We start from the raw sequence: 14,090 nt of genomic DNA, 5'->3' as shown, positions 1-14,090 counted from the left end.
AATAACTTATAGGATGCTCTATGTACCATCTTATCGACGGCGGGAATTTAAATTTGAATAATCCGGTGCATTCAGTTTGTAAATTTATAAAATGGTTATATTCAATAAAGGGGAAAAATTATAGAAAGTGGAATAAACGAAAAAGTCATGTTTGCTGAGAAAACAAATCGACCGCAAGCGTGTGCGATTTACACTTTTATTCATAAAATATTTTCTAATTCAATTTTGATATGATACAATGGTTCCTGTCCTCGCGTATGCGTATATTTTACGTTATATTCGGCTGTACATTAAAAAAAGAAGGAAAAAGAATCCGATCGTATGACAATGTTTCCATAATGTTAACGAATCACCCTCGCGCTTCCTATCTATCCTAAGATGTGTACACAGCTGATTATATCATCATGTATGGTTGTGTGCAAACCAGGAGATGTAGAATTGTGTGCAACTTAAGTTTCCCTCGGTTAAAAGGAAGGTAAATGATAGGAGATATTTTCCCCTAGGCTTAACCTTACCAAGAGGAGCTTACGTTGCACCAGAGTGCACATACCAGTGGAAAAGAACATTAACAATAAGAAGGATACTTCGATCTACGATAAATCACAATCGCATAGGCAAAAGCAAGACTAAACTTATAGGAACATGTTCGATCGCATAGATTAAGTACTCCGGTGACATTGAGTACTTTAAGATTCAAATTTTGTCGAACGACAGAAGAGCAACGCTTAAGACTTTTATATTTTATTCCATTTTAAGGCTCTGCTTTATCTGTTCTAAGACGATGTTAAACCGATTGTTTATCGCAGATCGACTCACATTTTATTGTTGAAATCCTTTTCTTACTCTCATAAACACTACCATACGTATCATATATTCTCACAATGCAACAGGTACAGTGCCCAGCTCACTGGCCTTCCCTAAGGAAAACGACAACGCTAAAGAAGACTGAAAGTTCCCTATATCGCCTGTCTCTTAGGGATCCCTAGCGTGCTCGGTAGTTACTCCCTCTTGATGCCATAGTATCTATTACAGCGTCGATCGGTATCTTTTATTTTCGCGAGTGCCTGTGTCTTTACTCTGCGGTTATTTACAACACTATTCGCTACACTTTTTACAAAGGTCTACACACGAAGCGTCACGACGTTCCGTTACTTATAGGATGCCAACGTGGATTTATTTCCGTGACTCTTCGCGATTTACAAGAAAAAAAAAAAAAAGAAATGAAGGCGACGTCTCTTTGATATGTACCGTTTCCTCGAGAAGAATTAGAGAATCTGAAGGAACTTTCTCTGTCTCGTATGCTATACATACGTATATATTTATCTATAATTTGTGTCGCGAAACGAATAATTGTTTCACGCACGACAGGTCTCTTTTCTCTTATCGAGTTTTTACTTTTATTGTCACCAGTTTTGAGTCTCTAAAACGTAGAAAGGCATATCGGTCTCGGTGATTTTACAACGGCTGCTCGGTTCGATTAACAGCGGCGACGATTGTCGGTCTTATATATATGTGTATATATATATGTATATATTCCTCGCAACATTTTGCGTTCAATTAACATCCTTTAGGCCATTTGCTCGAGGTATATTGACGATCGAAGTGGATATCACGCGTACGAATATTCATCTTTCTCGTTTTTAATTGAACATCGATTAACTCGTGAGTTTATTAGAGAATCAACGAGAGGATTGCTCGTTTTCGGTTGAAGTAAAAAGCGATTACAAGCTAGATACACACATCTCGGTGACTCAAACGAATCATGCTGGTTCCCGTACAACTTCTCAAGTCGATGGAAATTTCTCTTTACCGTGACATAATTCGTTCGAGTTGCACGGTACATCGATCTCGAACAATTCGTGAGTGTGAAAAACGCGTGGGATAAGAAGGAAGTTCTCCCCCCACGCGATACAGTAATATCGATGAAATGAATTTTCCTTTTTCTTTAATCTTATCGTTATTTACTTCATCAATTACCGTAGAGAATAACCTGAGATAGATACACAGCGATAGGTTGCATTTCGTGTGTGCATTCGTGTTGCACAACACTTGATCAAATACCCATGAAACCACCAATGGAGAAAGTTCTCTCGTACACGAATCATTTGAATTCGATGACCGTCAATCGATCAAAATGATCTGAATACTATTTTTATTTTGTTTCTTTAACTCGATGTAGCTCGTGTGTTACGTTTATTATTTATATACACGTTTCAAGATCAACAGACGATATAATAATAAATTTGGTCGTTACATCGAACTTCACTCAAAGCCTGAAACTCGTCGAATTCGAACTAAAAAACGAAAGGAGAAAAAGAAAAAAGAAATCCGTGTTTGGCATCTTATTCCCGGTTTAAAAATCGTATCCTGTCCCCTTGAGTCGTCGACGACGTTACAATCTAATTAGTTGGCGGGCTCACATTTGAACTGAATCTCTCCCTTGCGCTCAATCTTTCTTTCTCTCTTTCGCAGCTTATATCATATCATCATTACATATCCCAACAAACGACTAGATCACGATGGTTGGATCTCAACCAGATCCTTAAATGCTACGGAGCTCGTGGTCAAGCTAATTCCAAGTGAACGATATATTATTTTTATCAAATATAAACCACTTCGCTATCAAATAATATAACATACAAATACAGTGATACAAATAGGCAAAGGCAAAAGAAAACGCAAATATTAATTAATATTGATCTCGATCGACGAACATTTACCATCGTTTTTAATCACTTACACGCGCGTTTCTCGACGGCGAACCCTTCTACACCCCCGGGTGCAATTATTCTCGCGAACATAGATGAATTACACGTGTGTGTATGTGTGTGTATGCTATATATATATACATAAAACTACAGAAACTGTTCAATTCTACGTGCGCAAACAGCGTTTCAAGCGGTATCCCCGTTATTTAAGGTACTTGTCCAAGGTCCCATCCCTAAACGCAGATGCGAAACACGGTGTCAATATTAAACGCACCCAACAAAAAAAAAAGAACAAAAAAATAAAATAACGCGAATAATGATCTCTTTTGAACGAGAACGCTTTACGTGTTTAAAAAAATATACATGTAAAAGCAGAAACGAACGACAAAAAGAAAAAACGAATACGGTAAAATCATTACGTATGTTTGTGTATATAGATCTTTCCCAATAGAACGAACGCCGCATCGTTAAAATTAAATGTACATATTCTCGCCTGTGTACAGAAATGATGCCCACGTAAAAGAAATTCACGACTTTTCGTGGCGAACGCGAGTCTTACATGTATTTGTACCAACATAACTACGGAACACTGTCGCGTAAGTACACCTTTCACGACGATCGCACCAAGCTTCCGTAACTTGCGCCGCGTGAACGTCCTTCCTCTTTCTTCTCCCCATCGGAAAAATATAAATAATAAGCGGGATGTGGAGATCGTGACGTCGACGAACGTGTAGGGCGCGCGTGTCGCGAAGACAATCACCTTCAGTCCAAAAATGAGCGACAACGCGCGGAACAATTTTTCATCTCGGAAGGCCCCTTGCGGCTACCAAGGTCGAACGACGCTTCTCTCTCGTCCTCTTCTTCCTCGTTTCATATCCGGTGAATAAAAATAAAAAGTGTCTTTGTAAATCAGCCTTTCCCGTTTCCCGGGAGCGACAGCCAAGGCACGTGGTGTAGTCCGAGTTCTCTTCGCAGAGGAAACAGGAAGAAGGAACGCGAGTTCGATTCGTACGGATGTACAGGATATGTGTGTTTGTGTAGTGTCTTTCGACAAAGCGCTGACCGGCGCGATGTCACTTGTCGCCTCGCAATCGTGCATCGGCTGATTTTTCGATTTTTGCTTGGAAAACCCAGTGTCGCGAAAAGACCGGGCTCTGTGCCTGTTGCATACCCCGTAGGGGCGCCTCACACGCTGCAACCGGACGTGACCTCCTCGCTGTTCTGCTGATGCGACCAACGACACTGGTGACAACTCTTCGGCTCCTCTGGGGCGGATGCCACTCCACCGGACGCCCTCAACCCTTGCTCCAGCTCCAGCAACTGACCCATGAAATTCAGGTTAGGACTTATGATGGGTCGCGCGTTTTTCACCAGCTTGTACGCCTCCACCATGGACAGACCCTTGTGCCGCATTATATACGCGATCGCGATCGTCGCACTGCGCGACACTCCAGCCTGGCAGTGAACCAACACGCTGCTTCCGGCTTTCCGGGCTTCCTCTGTAATTTAGGAAACAAATGTCTTTGTTAGATCATCCTAAAGTTCCTCTTTCCGGAGGAGTAGATTAGATACGAAGGCAGGACTGGCTGTGAGCAATGAAATTTCACTTCCACGATGATTGAATCATCGAGAAAGGGAGGCTTCGGCTCCGTTCCGGCCGAGGAAATTCGTACTGCGTAGGTTAGAACTACCGCTATAGGCCCGAAAGATGGGGGTCATCGACGCTGTCTCGGACCACGTCATCGAGAACTTCTAGGAGGTGAATTACGAGAACGAGCGAGCTGGTGGGCAAAACAAACGGTACGTGCCAGCTCGTTCGGATGACGCGAGATCGCGTTGTAAACGGTCGAACAAAACCGACCGTGTAACCCAAACAGGCGATTCGGTTACGTAACGCGGAGGGACGCTATCGTATCGCCAATGAGTCACGTTGACGCGCGCCTGTATCCAATGCAATGTACTACATACACCGCGAAACGCAGCATGAGAGCCGCTGCAAGTGCACATGCACACGCACGCGGGACTGCGAGCAGCGGAAAAAGCCGACGAATGTCCCGTTTTTGCGGAACAATTCCACAGAGGTTTTCGATTGAAAGAAACAATTGTGACTTATGGCGATGGATATTCGAAACTACGAAAGGGTTGCACCGAAACAAATCAGAGATCCAACTACCTTAAAAAAAAAGAGAGATAAAGGGACTTTTGATAAATATTATCCGTCAATTTCTACGACACTGCATGGCGAGAGATAACGTCAGACGTTTTGAAAGATATATCCATGACCCGTTGTTGCCCACAGCGTCGGCGCCTAATAGCTAATACGTGGCTAAACGTCGATAAGCAGCGGGACCAATCTTATCTGCGCATCGATGCTCGCGTAATAGAAGTAGTTTAGGTAAGCGTTAGTGGAGACACGAGGGGGTGCATCGGCCCCTAAACGCTGTAACACACACGACGGCTAGGGTGTCGTACGTGCGATCGCTCGTGTAGACCCCGCGAGCTGACATCTGCTATGAGTCACAAATGACGAATGGCCAGACAGAGACAGAGAAAGCAGGGAGAAAATCAAGAGTCGCGAGAGACAGGAACCGCGGGTAGGGAAGCGAAGGGGGTATAAATAAAGGGAGAAAAACGAGAGACGGCTGAAACCCTTGCGGATGAAAGCTCGGCAGAGTCGAAGCAGAAATTAGAATGAATTTAGAGGAGCGAGTAGGGTGGATAGATATTTCGGTAACGCATAAAGGACATATGTGTACACAGTGACAAAAAGCTGCGACACCTGTCGCGATCCCGTAAACGATATCGTGTTCCGGGAAATCCGCTGTATTTGTGCCTCGGCGCCATATATTTGCTTTCTCTTAAACCATCATTCTTCGAAACGTAAAATTAACAGTCGAATTTGCAAAGCGTAAAATGAAAAATGAATTTCGAATTTCATCAATGACATTCCTTCCCTGGTTGCATACGCGCACGCTCGTTTTTCCCTCATCGACGTTGCACCAGACGGTTCGGTTTAACGGAAACAGGGTGTAACTAGCCGTTTCCGGTGGACCATTCACCGTGCGAGGACTAGAAGACGAAAGGCTTCCATTCATGAAACCATGAGTCATGGGTGTACGCGCGAGCGCCATCGAATGCACACTCGTAAATCCCCATCACCATGGTGTGGCCCAATGTCGGCCCTCTTCGTATACGTGTTCTGCGTTTATTGCAACGCATTCTGCTATCCTGTACGAACGTGTGCGTTACTCGAGAACGTAGCGCACGTGTGCATCGCGCACGCATACACCCATACACATGCGACAAACACGTACCCAGAAGGGAGAACCCTACCGAATGTGCAACTGGTGGAATGCTGTACCTGGCCAACCGTCCCCAACACCCGTAGGGACTGTTGCGTGAAATGAAGGGCACCTTGGTGCGTTGACCGTTAAGAAACCTCTCGATGGAGGACAAACAAAAGCAGAGTTTAACCCTTTACAGACCCGAGGACCGTTTCGACTTATCAATTGTAGACGAAGTTCTGGAGATCAAAAGGGGAATTTACGGAGAAATAAACTAAATTCTTAGATTGCTGCAGACGATTTATCCTCTGCTATGCTTTCTGCATTGACCCAATTGTGACGTTAAATTAGGTCAATTAGACGGGACGAATAAATTTCGAAGTCTGAACGGAGCGAGCATGCGCAGAAGTTGGAACGCGGCAAATACAAACAACAATAACGATCGTTATCCGAGGACACACCCATTTCGTTTGAAAGAATTACTCATCGACAGAGGCTAATACCTCTCTGTCACCGCTATCTCTTCTCCTGATGAATTAAACGCAGCCTCCACTCTTTGGAACTCTAACCTTCTGACATTTTACACCGTCAATGCAATTAGACCAATTTGTTGCAGCACGTCTGATCCTTGTATTTTTGTTGAATCACACGCAACAGGTTCAACAGCGTCAATGGAACGACCACACGTTCGTTGAATGTCAGTACGCGTTGCTCGTTTCGACCTATTCAATTCGCTTCTCTTGTTATGCTATGAATGACTATGATATTTGCTAAATCCTCTTTATACTTCTCCACGATTTATAAAGTACAAGTTTTACCGTTTTATTAATCAGTGCTGCCCGCTCGGAAATAAAATCATAATAACGGTATTAAATAAAGAAAGTACGCTTACCGATAAAGTCGAACGCCTCCTCGAAGTACTGCTTAAGATTCTGATGACCGGAATCCGAGGCAGGGATCTGTCTGTAGGTGATACCCCTCTCCTCGTGGTAACCAGGTAGTTGGGAAGTGACGTTGAGGACTCTGGTGGCGCCTAAGGCGCGGAGGAGCTGAAGATCAGCTGCGTCCCTACCGTTTCCAAGGTACAAGAACGGTAGGACACGAGAGGCTGGATGACTGTCGATGTCCGCGGGTTGGGGTGTCGGTGGTCCGGACAGGCTCAACACTGGACAACCTGGTCCTGGACTGGGGCAACCGCTGACCGTCGATGGACCAGCTCCGCCTGCTGGGAGAAGCGTGTCCTCGCAGAGCTCCCTGTGCCGCCTGTGAAACTCCTTGTGTCCACCTGGAACAAGCAACCAGAAAAACGTGTTAGTTAGAAGTGGAAGGCTTTCGGGTGGTGCGAGTTCGTTGGGTGCCTAAAAGGGACCAGCTGGGGAAGGTTCGATCGTGGGAACCGGCCGTGAGAAGTATCGGGTTGCTTTGAAGCAGACGATACACCTTGGAGGTACAGGTTGCGTTTACCCGATACTTTAGTTGCCCATTGCTAATCGGTTTTCGACAATTTTTGACGGATCGATAGACGAGCACTAGCGAGAAAGTGTTTACCGCGTGTCCATCTAACGGCGAGTGCGGAAACTATCGCTGTAATTCAATGTTCGCGAATAACCATGATCGATGATGGGAACAAACGTGTCCTATATGATTCATGGATATTCAGAACTGGACTTTGTATGCTGTACGAAGGATTTTTAACGCTCAACAAACAAAAGTGATGAGTACAACGAAGGAAATGACTCGAGTGTAGAAATTCCATTCTCTTTCCGTGTTCGTTCCGCGGAACACAATGCAATGATTCAGCGACCAGCGAGCCGAATTCTGGTCCGGAATTGTGTACACAGCGATTTCTAGAGAAACACGACGCTGATACACCTTTTCCCGTGTAACAGGTTCGCCGGTACTTCCGCGTGTTAAACCCTGTACCGTTCGCGATGTAACGTGAAAGAACATTTTATCGAATTCGTTGCATCTTTTAGAATCAGGAGAAGGCTCTTTGTGATCTTCCATCGTGTACTGTCCGTGATTCTGGAAGCCCTATCGGAGCTACCCTGTGAATCTTGATTCTTGAAAGTCTTCCGGTCTTAAGAAACGAGGACGAAGCGGTCTTGAAGAGCCAGCAAAAGGCTCTACCAAGTTTCTTTGAATTCTTTCAAAGAAATTTAACCGTTCTTGTTCCACGCAGTGCGAACCCTTCTTCGACCCTACCCCTCGTACTGTTCAACACGGCTGAACACTAATATCTTTACAAATAACTCTACACGGAATTGATCTCAACTTCCTTATAGCTTCTGATCGAGACAGCTGTCCGCAACTGCAGACACCGTATTAGAACCGAGAAACTCCATCAGCCGCGTGTCTGGACTCGTGTACAGACAGGCGAAGAGGAAGCTAGAGGAGGAAACGAGGAACCCGCGAATAAACGGTCGGGATAAAAATAAAGGAACTCCGACGATAGAGTAGGATGACGAGAGGAGGGGAAGAAATGTGGGCTAAAAGTGTCTTCCTCTCCTGACCTGCAGCTCGTAAGGCCTGGCCTGGCTCAACGATGAGTCACTCTTTTAGCCCCCTGCCGTCGCGCCGCCATGACCGCCAACCCCGTGTGTTGCCGGTGTCGTGAGGCCGATGATTATTCCGCAGTCACCGCAACTAAACTTCCTTTCGGCGGGCAAATGGAGGGAGAGGTCCTTCCGGATTCGATTCGCTTTATTTGCGTTACAATTTTCCTCCTTTCCGATAAGCCTGTTTCGTTCACCATACGAATGTAATCGAAACGAGCAAACGTATCGATTTAAATTTTGCCCATAATTTGACTTGTTTAAAATGTAAATCCCAAATCGAGAACAAAGGTGTATGTATACATATTTGAACAGCACGCTAATCTCAACGGGTGACTTAACCAACTCGCCGGAAGTGTATTCAAAAATTGACATTATAAGGTTCGATTTGACATTAAAATGAGCCGATCAAGGATTAAGGTTCGAAGAGGAGAACGTTACCCATACAACGGCGTATAAGTAGATGTAATGCAATTCTGTGACCTAGTCTTAAGGCGTCCGACCGGAAACCGTAAATTTAGCGCTAGACGTGTCGAACGATGTCTCGTATCGACGACACATGTACTCTAATATTTAACACGAGGATCCTTCAATATTCGACTTTTCATGATCAAAAAAACACTTTCCCTCTGTGTTATTTCATCTCAACGACGACAATATAAGATCCCATAAATAAATGGAGGGAATCGTTAAAGACAACGGTTTTTAGTTTCTTTTTTTTAACTGAACGAGTTTGAGAGAAACGCAACAGAACTCGTTACGATCTAGATATGCTGGAAGTGTTACAACCGTGTCGTTTATCGATACACGAGGACATCTAATGGTTTCAAAGAAAATTGCTAATTAAAACGCAATCTGTTGTGATCCACTGGAGTCATGGTGAAATATATCCAACGCCATGGTGACGCACACTGACGTCACAAGTTCACGTTTAGAGCATCGCGATACCCAATGCGCGATCCTGGCGGTAAACAAACGGTAATTAGGCTTAATAGGTCGCAATTATTAAGAAAAGGGGTACACAGATGCGTCTTCGTTCGCAGGCCATTGGCCTGATTTTACACAGCGGCTGGCACACGCGTGATCTTTACCCGCTGACGCGTGCTTCTCGTTTTAGTCCGGGAAATCTGAACTTACTTTGGCAACGTGCTCGTAACGTGCCTTTGAAAACCGGACGAGCACATTTGTCTCTAATTAACGTTGCACAATTTCGCATCCTAGTTTCGTCAGTCGGTGTTTTAGGAATGAAGGTAGCGATGACGATCTTTCAGACCTGTGCTAGAGCTGAGTAATGATCTAATTCAACGCGTACAGTGGACGATATAATAGCCTTCCCTAGGGAGGACCACTCTGCTCGACATTCTACGTGTTCGCACTCTGAGTAATGCTCCAATTCTAACAAGTATAATCTGAATTAAATGAAATAACATCTGATAGCATCGAGATATTAAATCTGCTAATATGCGATCACCCATTTAAGGGTTAATTTTAATGATCTAAGATCCATAGATCCTACCTGGCTAGCATCGTTGACCGAGAGTGTGTATTATAAATAATTGCGAAGAAAATCAAGTCGTTAAGAAAAAATTTCCTCGATTTGCATTTTCTCATAATTTCAACAATTAAAAAGTAACATTTTTTGCAAGCATCAGCGAAACCAGAGCAATGAACCTCGTACAACTTGATTGTTATAATGACCCAAATGAAGCGACCTACATTCTTTCGCTGCGACGATGCCATGCACTCTCTGTTACCCATCGTGTGTGCACGCTCTATGGGGCCCCGTTCTCTTTGCAAAAGTTATCAGTTTCAAATATTCAAGTGCAAAAACATCTTCCCATCACCGATCAAGCGAAACGCATCGAAGGAACTCATCGTGCTGACAACGGGTTAATGTTTGAATATCTGCGATGTGATTTAATGCAGAAAGGCGAGAGAGATCCGATTAGAGGGAACGTGTTCAAACGCAACGCCTCCTGGGGATCTATGGTATTCGTAATTCCGCCATTCTCGAGATTAACTCGAAACGAGTCATCGGGCACGCATTACACCTAAATCTACGATACCGAGAGGACTGAGTCATCACGCGAGAGATTGTATTTACCCGCGTGCCTCGTCCAACTTCGTACTTATCCCGCAGCCGCGGCGAGAAAGACGTTTCAGAAATACCTTTGACCATAGTCGTCGAGTGACGGTGGAAATTAGGTGACCGAACGGTACACGGGTTAACTATTTCGTAGCGAGAGATGCGATTAATCCTCGCACCGTGTCCTCGATGAATAACAATCAAATTTGCGGTAACGCCGTATCGCGTGGTTAAGGGTCAACGTTAGATGGGATCGCGCGATGCCGCGAATATTCGAATATTCAAATTTTTTCATTTTTCAAATGACCATATATTAGGAGAGTTAATCTGATTCTTTGGGGATGACAACCAAAATACAATAACAAAATATTCAAATTAATTAATTTGTTTTAAAATAATCAATTCAGCCTTTGGACGAATAGATGCACCAAAGACTGGAATAAAAATTAGATTTCTTACCCCAGGGTTCGAGATTTTCCAAAGGGACAAGCCTCAAAACGAGGCACGGTGCTTCCTTCTTCATCCTCATATTTGTTGTGTGCGAGATGATTCCCTCCACGATTCTCAACAGCTCTCACCTCACCATTTGACACACACAAAACAAACGAATTTCTCGTCCTCGATCACTGTCGACGAAACTCCCGAGTATCGCGCGGTTACGCAAACCGACGATTACGAGAGAATGAACAATTACTCTTTCGCTCGGCACTCGTTAACCGTATCCGTTCAAACGTATGTTCTAACTTTTTTAACGACGAGAGACGAAACAAAGCGTGTTTACGCGTTCGCTTCGAAACAGGGATAGATACGTGGCAAAAGCTGTGCTCGCCCTTTTGCTTGTTGGCGGGAGACTGCTGGCTAAGCGGCACGAGAGAGTTTACATGAGGCTCGACTGGATGAGTCATCCGGCTCGACTCTGATTGGCCGACCACTTCGTGACGTACGCGATTTGCGGACGAAGACAGACGAACGTAGTCGAGTACGCCGCTCCGTCTGTGTACCGTCTACTCGTCCTTGTCGTTCCTTCGAAACGACGCATCGTTTTCTCTCTTTTCACGTTCTTCCTAGTTTCGCGGGGCTTCGTGCATTTCGTTGTAGCGACACGCAATGCTCCGCGGCGTCCTATGACGACCTTGTCCCGCGACTTGCTCGTAAATACATAACGTAACGCGGCTTAATTGCCGAAGCATCAATAATTAATCGACTTGTTGGTAGATTAGAATGGAAAGTTTGAAAGTTCGCGCGAATCTTCCGCGTTCGCGCCTAACACGCGTCGATCATCGATGATCCATCGGCGTTTATATGGATTCTCATGAATTCGGTTTCGAATGCATTGCTTTTTTAAAACTAAAGTCCTCGGAAGGACCTCGCTTACAAGGGATGACAGATCAATCCTTATCCTTACTATGACTTGCTAGTCTGTTAACTCTAAGTTTTTCCACGATTCTTCTTATAGGATCTCGTTCGAAAGCAAAGAAACACGGATAGAACTTCCTTCCGTGATTTCTTATCCAAAGAAACTGGTGGTCATTGGTTATTTATAAGAATTTTTGGACGGTCAAAGAAAGTCGAGCACCAGAGGGGCAACACAACGAGACGGAAAGATCAAAGGTTGTCTTTTGCTGGGAGTAAAAATAAATCGAGGCATTATGCGTCTCTTTCGAATACAATGATTCACGGATCTGCACTGGTACTCGTCGACGACCAATGTTACGCAATTTTGCTCCGCTAAACTGCCGTCTAATTTTACAACTTATCGTGCTCCTTTACATTTATGAAACGCGCTGTTTGTTGCTACTCGTTACTCGGCTACGCGTGACCCGCGGATCATCAATGATGAACCGACGACGCGACGGGACCATTAACAAGATCGCGTTTCGTGAAATCCACGCTGGTTGAATTTTATGTATGTGATGTATATTCTCATCTCGTCATTTGCATATAGCGCCCCAAGGCTTTGTCAGATATTTGCTTTTTGTTTTTCGCGCGCAATTTTTGGCAACACGTTCCCATATGTCACTTTAATTGTTACCCTTAAAATAGGAAAGAGATAGCGAGTCAGCGCTATCCAGGATTTCCTGGTCCACGCGACACGTCAGATTTTGGAAAATCCAGGCTCTTAAATCAAGTATGATCTTTTCGCAACGCAGTGAGTTATGGAGAGAGGGACGATCTCTTGCGGTCGCGATACAAGGAATCAGAATGATGTACATTAATTAACGTGATAGTTTCTTGAAATTTGTACCTTTGAATCATTCGAGTGGTCACTGCCACATATCGTGTCTCTAATATTTCAGATTCTTCCTCATTAGGATAGTTGAAGATTAAAAAGTACATCTCGTTCTAAGCTCCGGTGATTCATCTTTGATCCAGCTAGTGTCATCGCTGGGATTAACAAGATCTCGAGGGACACTGTCATTTCTCAGAGCAAAACGGTAGCGAATCCCTCGAGGAACGCCGACAAATGATTCAATTCGACACGCGAGATGGAAATCCCTTCAAGGCTGACTAAACGTTTAGAGGGAAACATTCGCCACGCGATCTTACGTATCGCGCTTTCTCAAGAATCGACAAACGATGCAATATTGTCATCGAGCAAAAGAAAGACAAAGATGTTACAAGCGTCATCTAGTACCGCCCATTCCGAGCGCAGGTATACCCATAAAATTCCAGAGAATCTGTCTATTCCAGTTCGTGATGTCATTACTACCTGACGATAAAATTCTTGTAAACGAATGAAACAATCGTTCTGTCTCTTCGTCGTGACCATCGCGAAATGTGAAATCAAAATCAATAATTTTGAACTAAAATAGAAATTTCCAGGATTTTTCACCATTCACCGGTTTGAAAACAACTTCGACAGGATTAGTCAGCGAGGAACGTGGCTAAAAGTCGAGCTTAGTCATTTTCGAGCGAGATCATCCTCTGAAAAATGTTCTCGATCTAATCGGGACGATGAGGGACTTTGATTTCCAGCGAGTGCACTCATTGTCAATGTCTGACGCGTTTCAATGATGCAACGGACGATGATAAATGTGGATAATTATTTCATGTGTATGCCGGGCATGTTTCAATATCGTTTTTTAGAACCGGGTGTAGTCATCGCTTCGATCTGATAAGTTTAATATCTTCCTTTGAAAATATTCCGCTCGAATGTGCATTGAGTGGCACATAAATAGTAAGAAATTTAATATGAGACACCCTGTAGTTCGTTGCATGGTGGTAGGAGGAATAAACACCTACGTTCTATTTTTAGAGCCTCGATTTTTCCTAACACCTTTAACAGAGATCTAATCAAAACTATATTAGATGACTCAACCAGCCACTCTATATCGGTCATAATTTCTTGCTACGAGCCTTGCCCTCTTTAATCCCGTTAAATGAATTAGGAAAAATAAACGAGCGCTTTTCCATCCATCGTTGCTTTCTATATGATTCGATTCTTATTAAAGTGCAG

General features: G+C 44.0%; 1 protein-coding gene across 2 annotated transcripts in view; it reads right to left on the bottom strand.

The window, feature by feature from the left end:
- Positions 1–2,098: 2,098 nt before the first annotated feature.
- The window catches only part of LOC117603094 (dual specificity protein phosphatase 10), a 45,188-nt gene continuing 33,196 nt past the window's right edge, over positions 2,099–14,090 (bottom strand). For both annotated transcript variants that reach the window (XM_034321870.2, XM_034321872.2), the window contains 2 exons: positions 6,885–7,277; positions 2,099–4,207 (listed from right to left, as the gene is read on the bottom strand). In XM_034321870.2, coding sequence (XP_034177761.1) covers positions 3,894–4,207; positions 6,885–7,277 — 707 coding nt within the window. In that variant the 3' untranslated portion in view covers positions 2,099–3,893. The remainder of the gene's footprint in view (positions 4,208–6,884; positions 7,278–14,090) is intronic.

The sequence above is a fragment of the Osmia lignaria genome, chromosome 12 (genome assembly GCF_051020975.1).
Source record: "Osmia lignaria lignaria isolate PbOS001 chromosome 12, iyOsmLign1, whole genome shotgun sequence".
NCBI lineage: Eukaryota > Metazoa > Arthropoda > Insecta > Hymenoptera > Megachilidae > Osmia > Osmia lignaria.
This window is presented reverse-complemented; position numbering and strand designations above follow the sequence as displayed.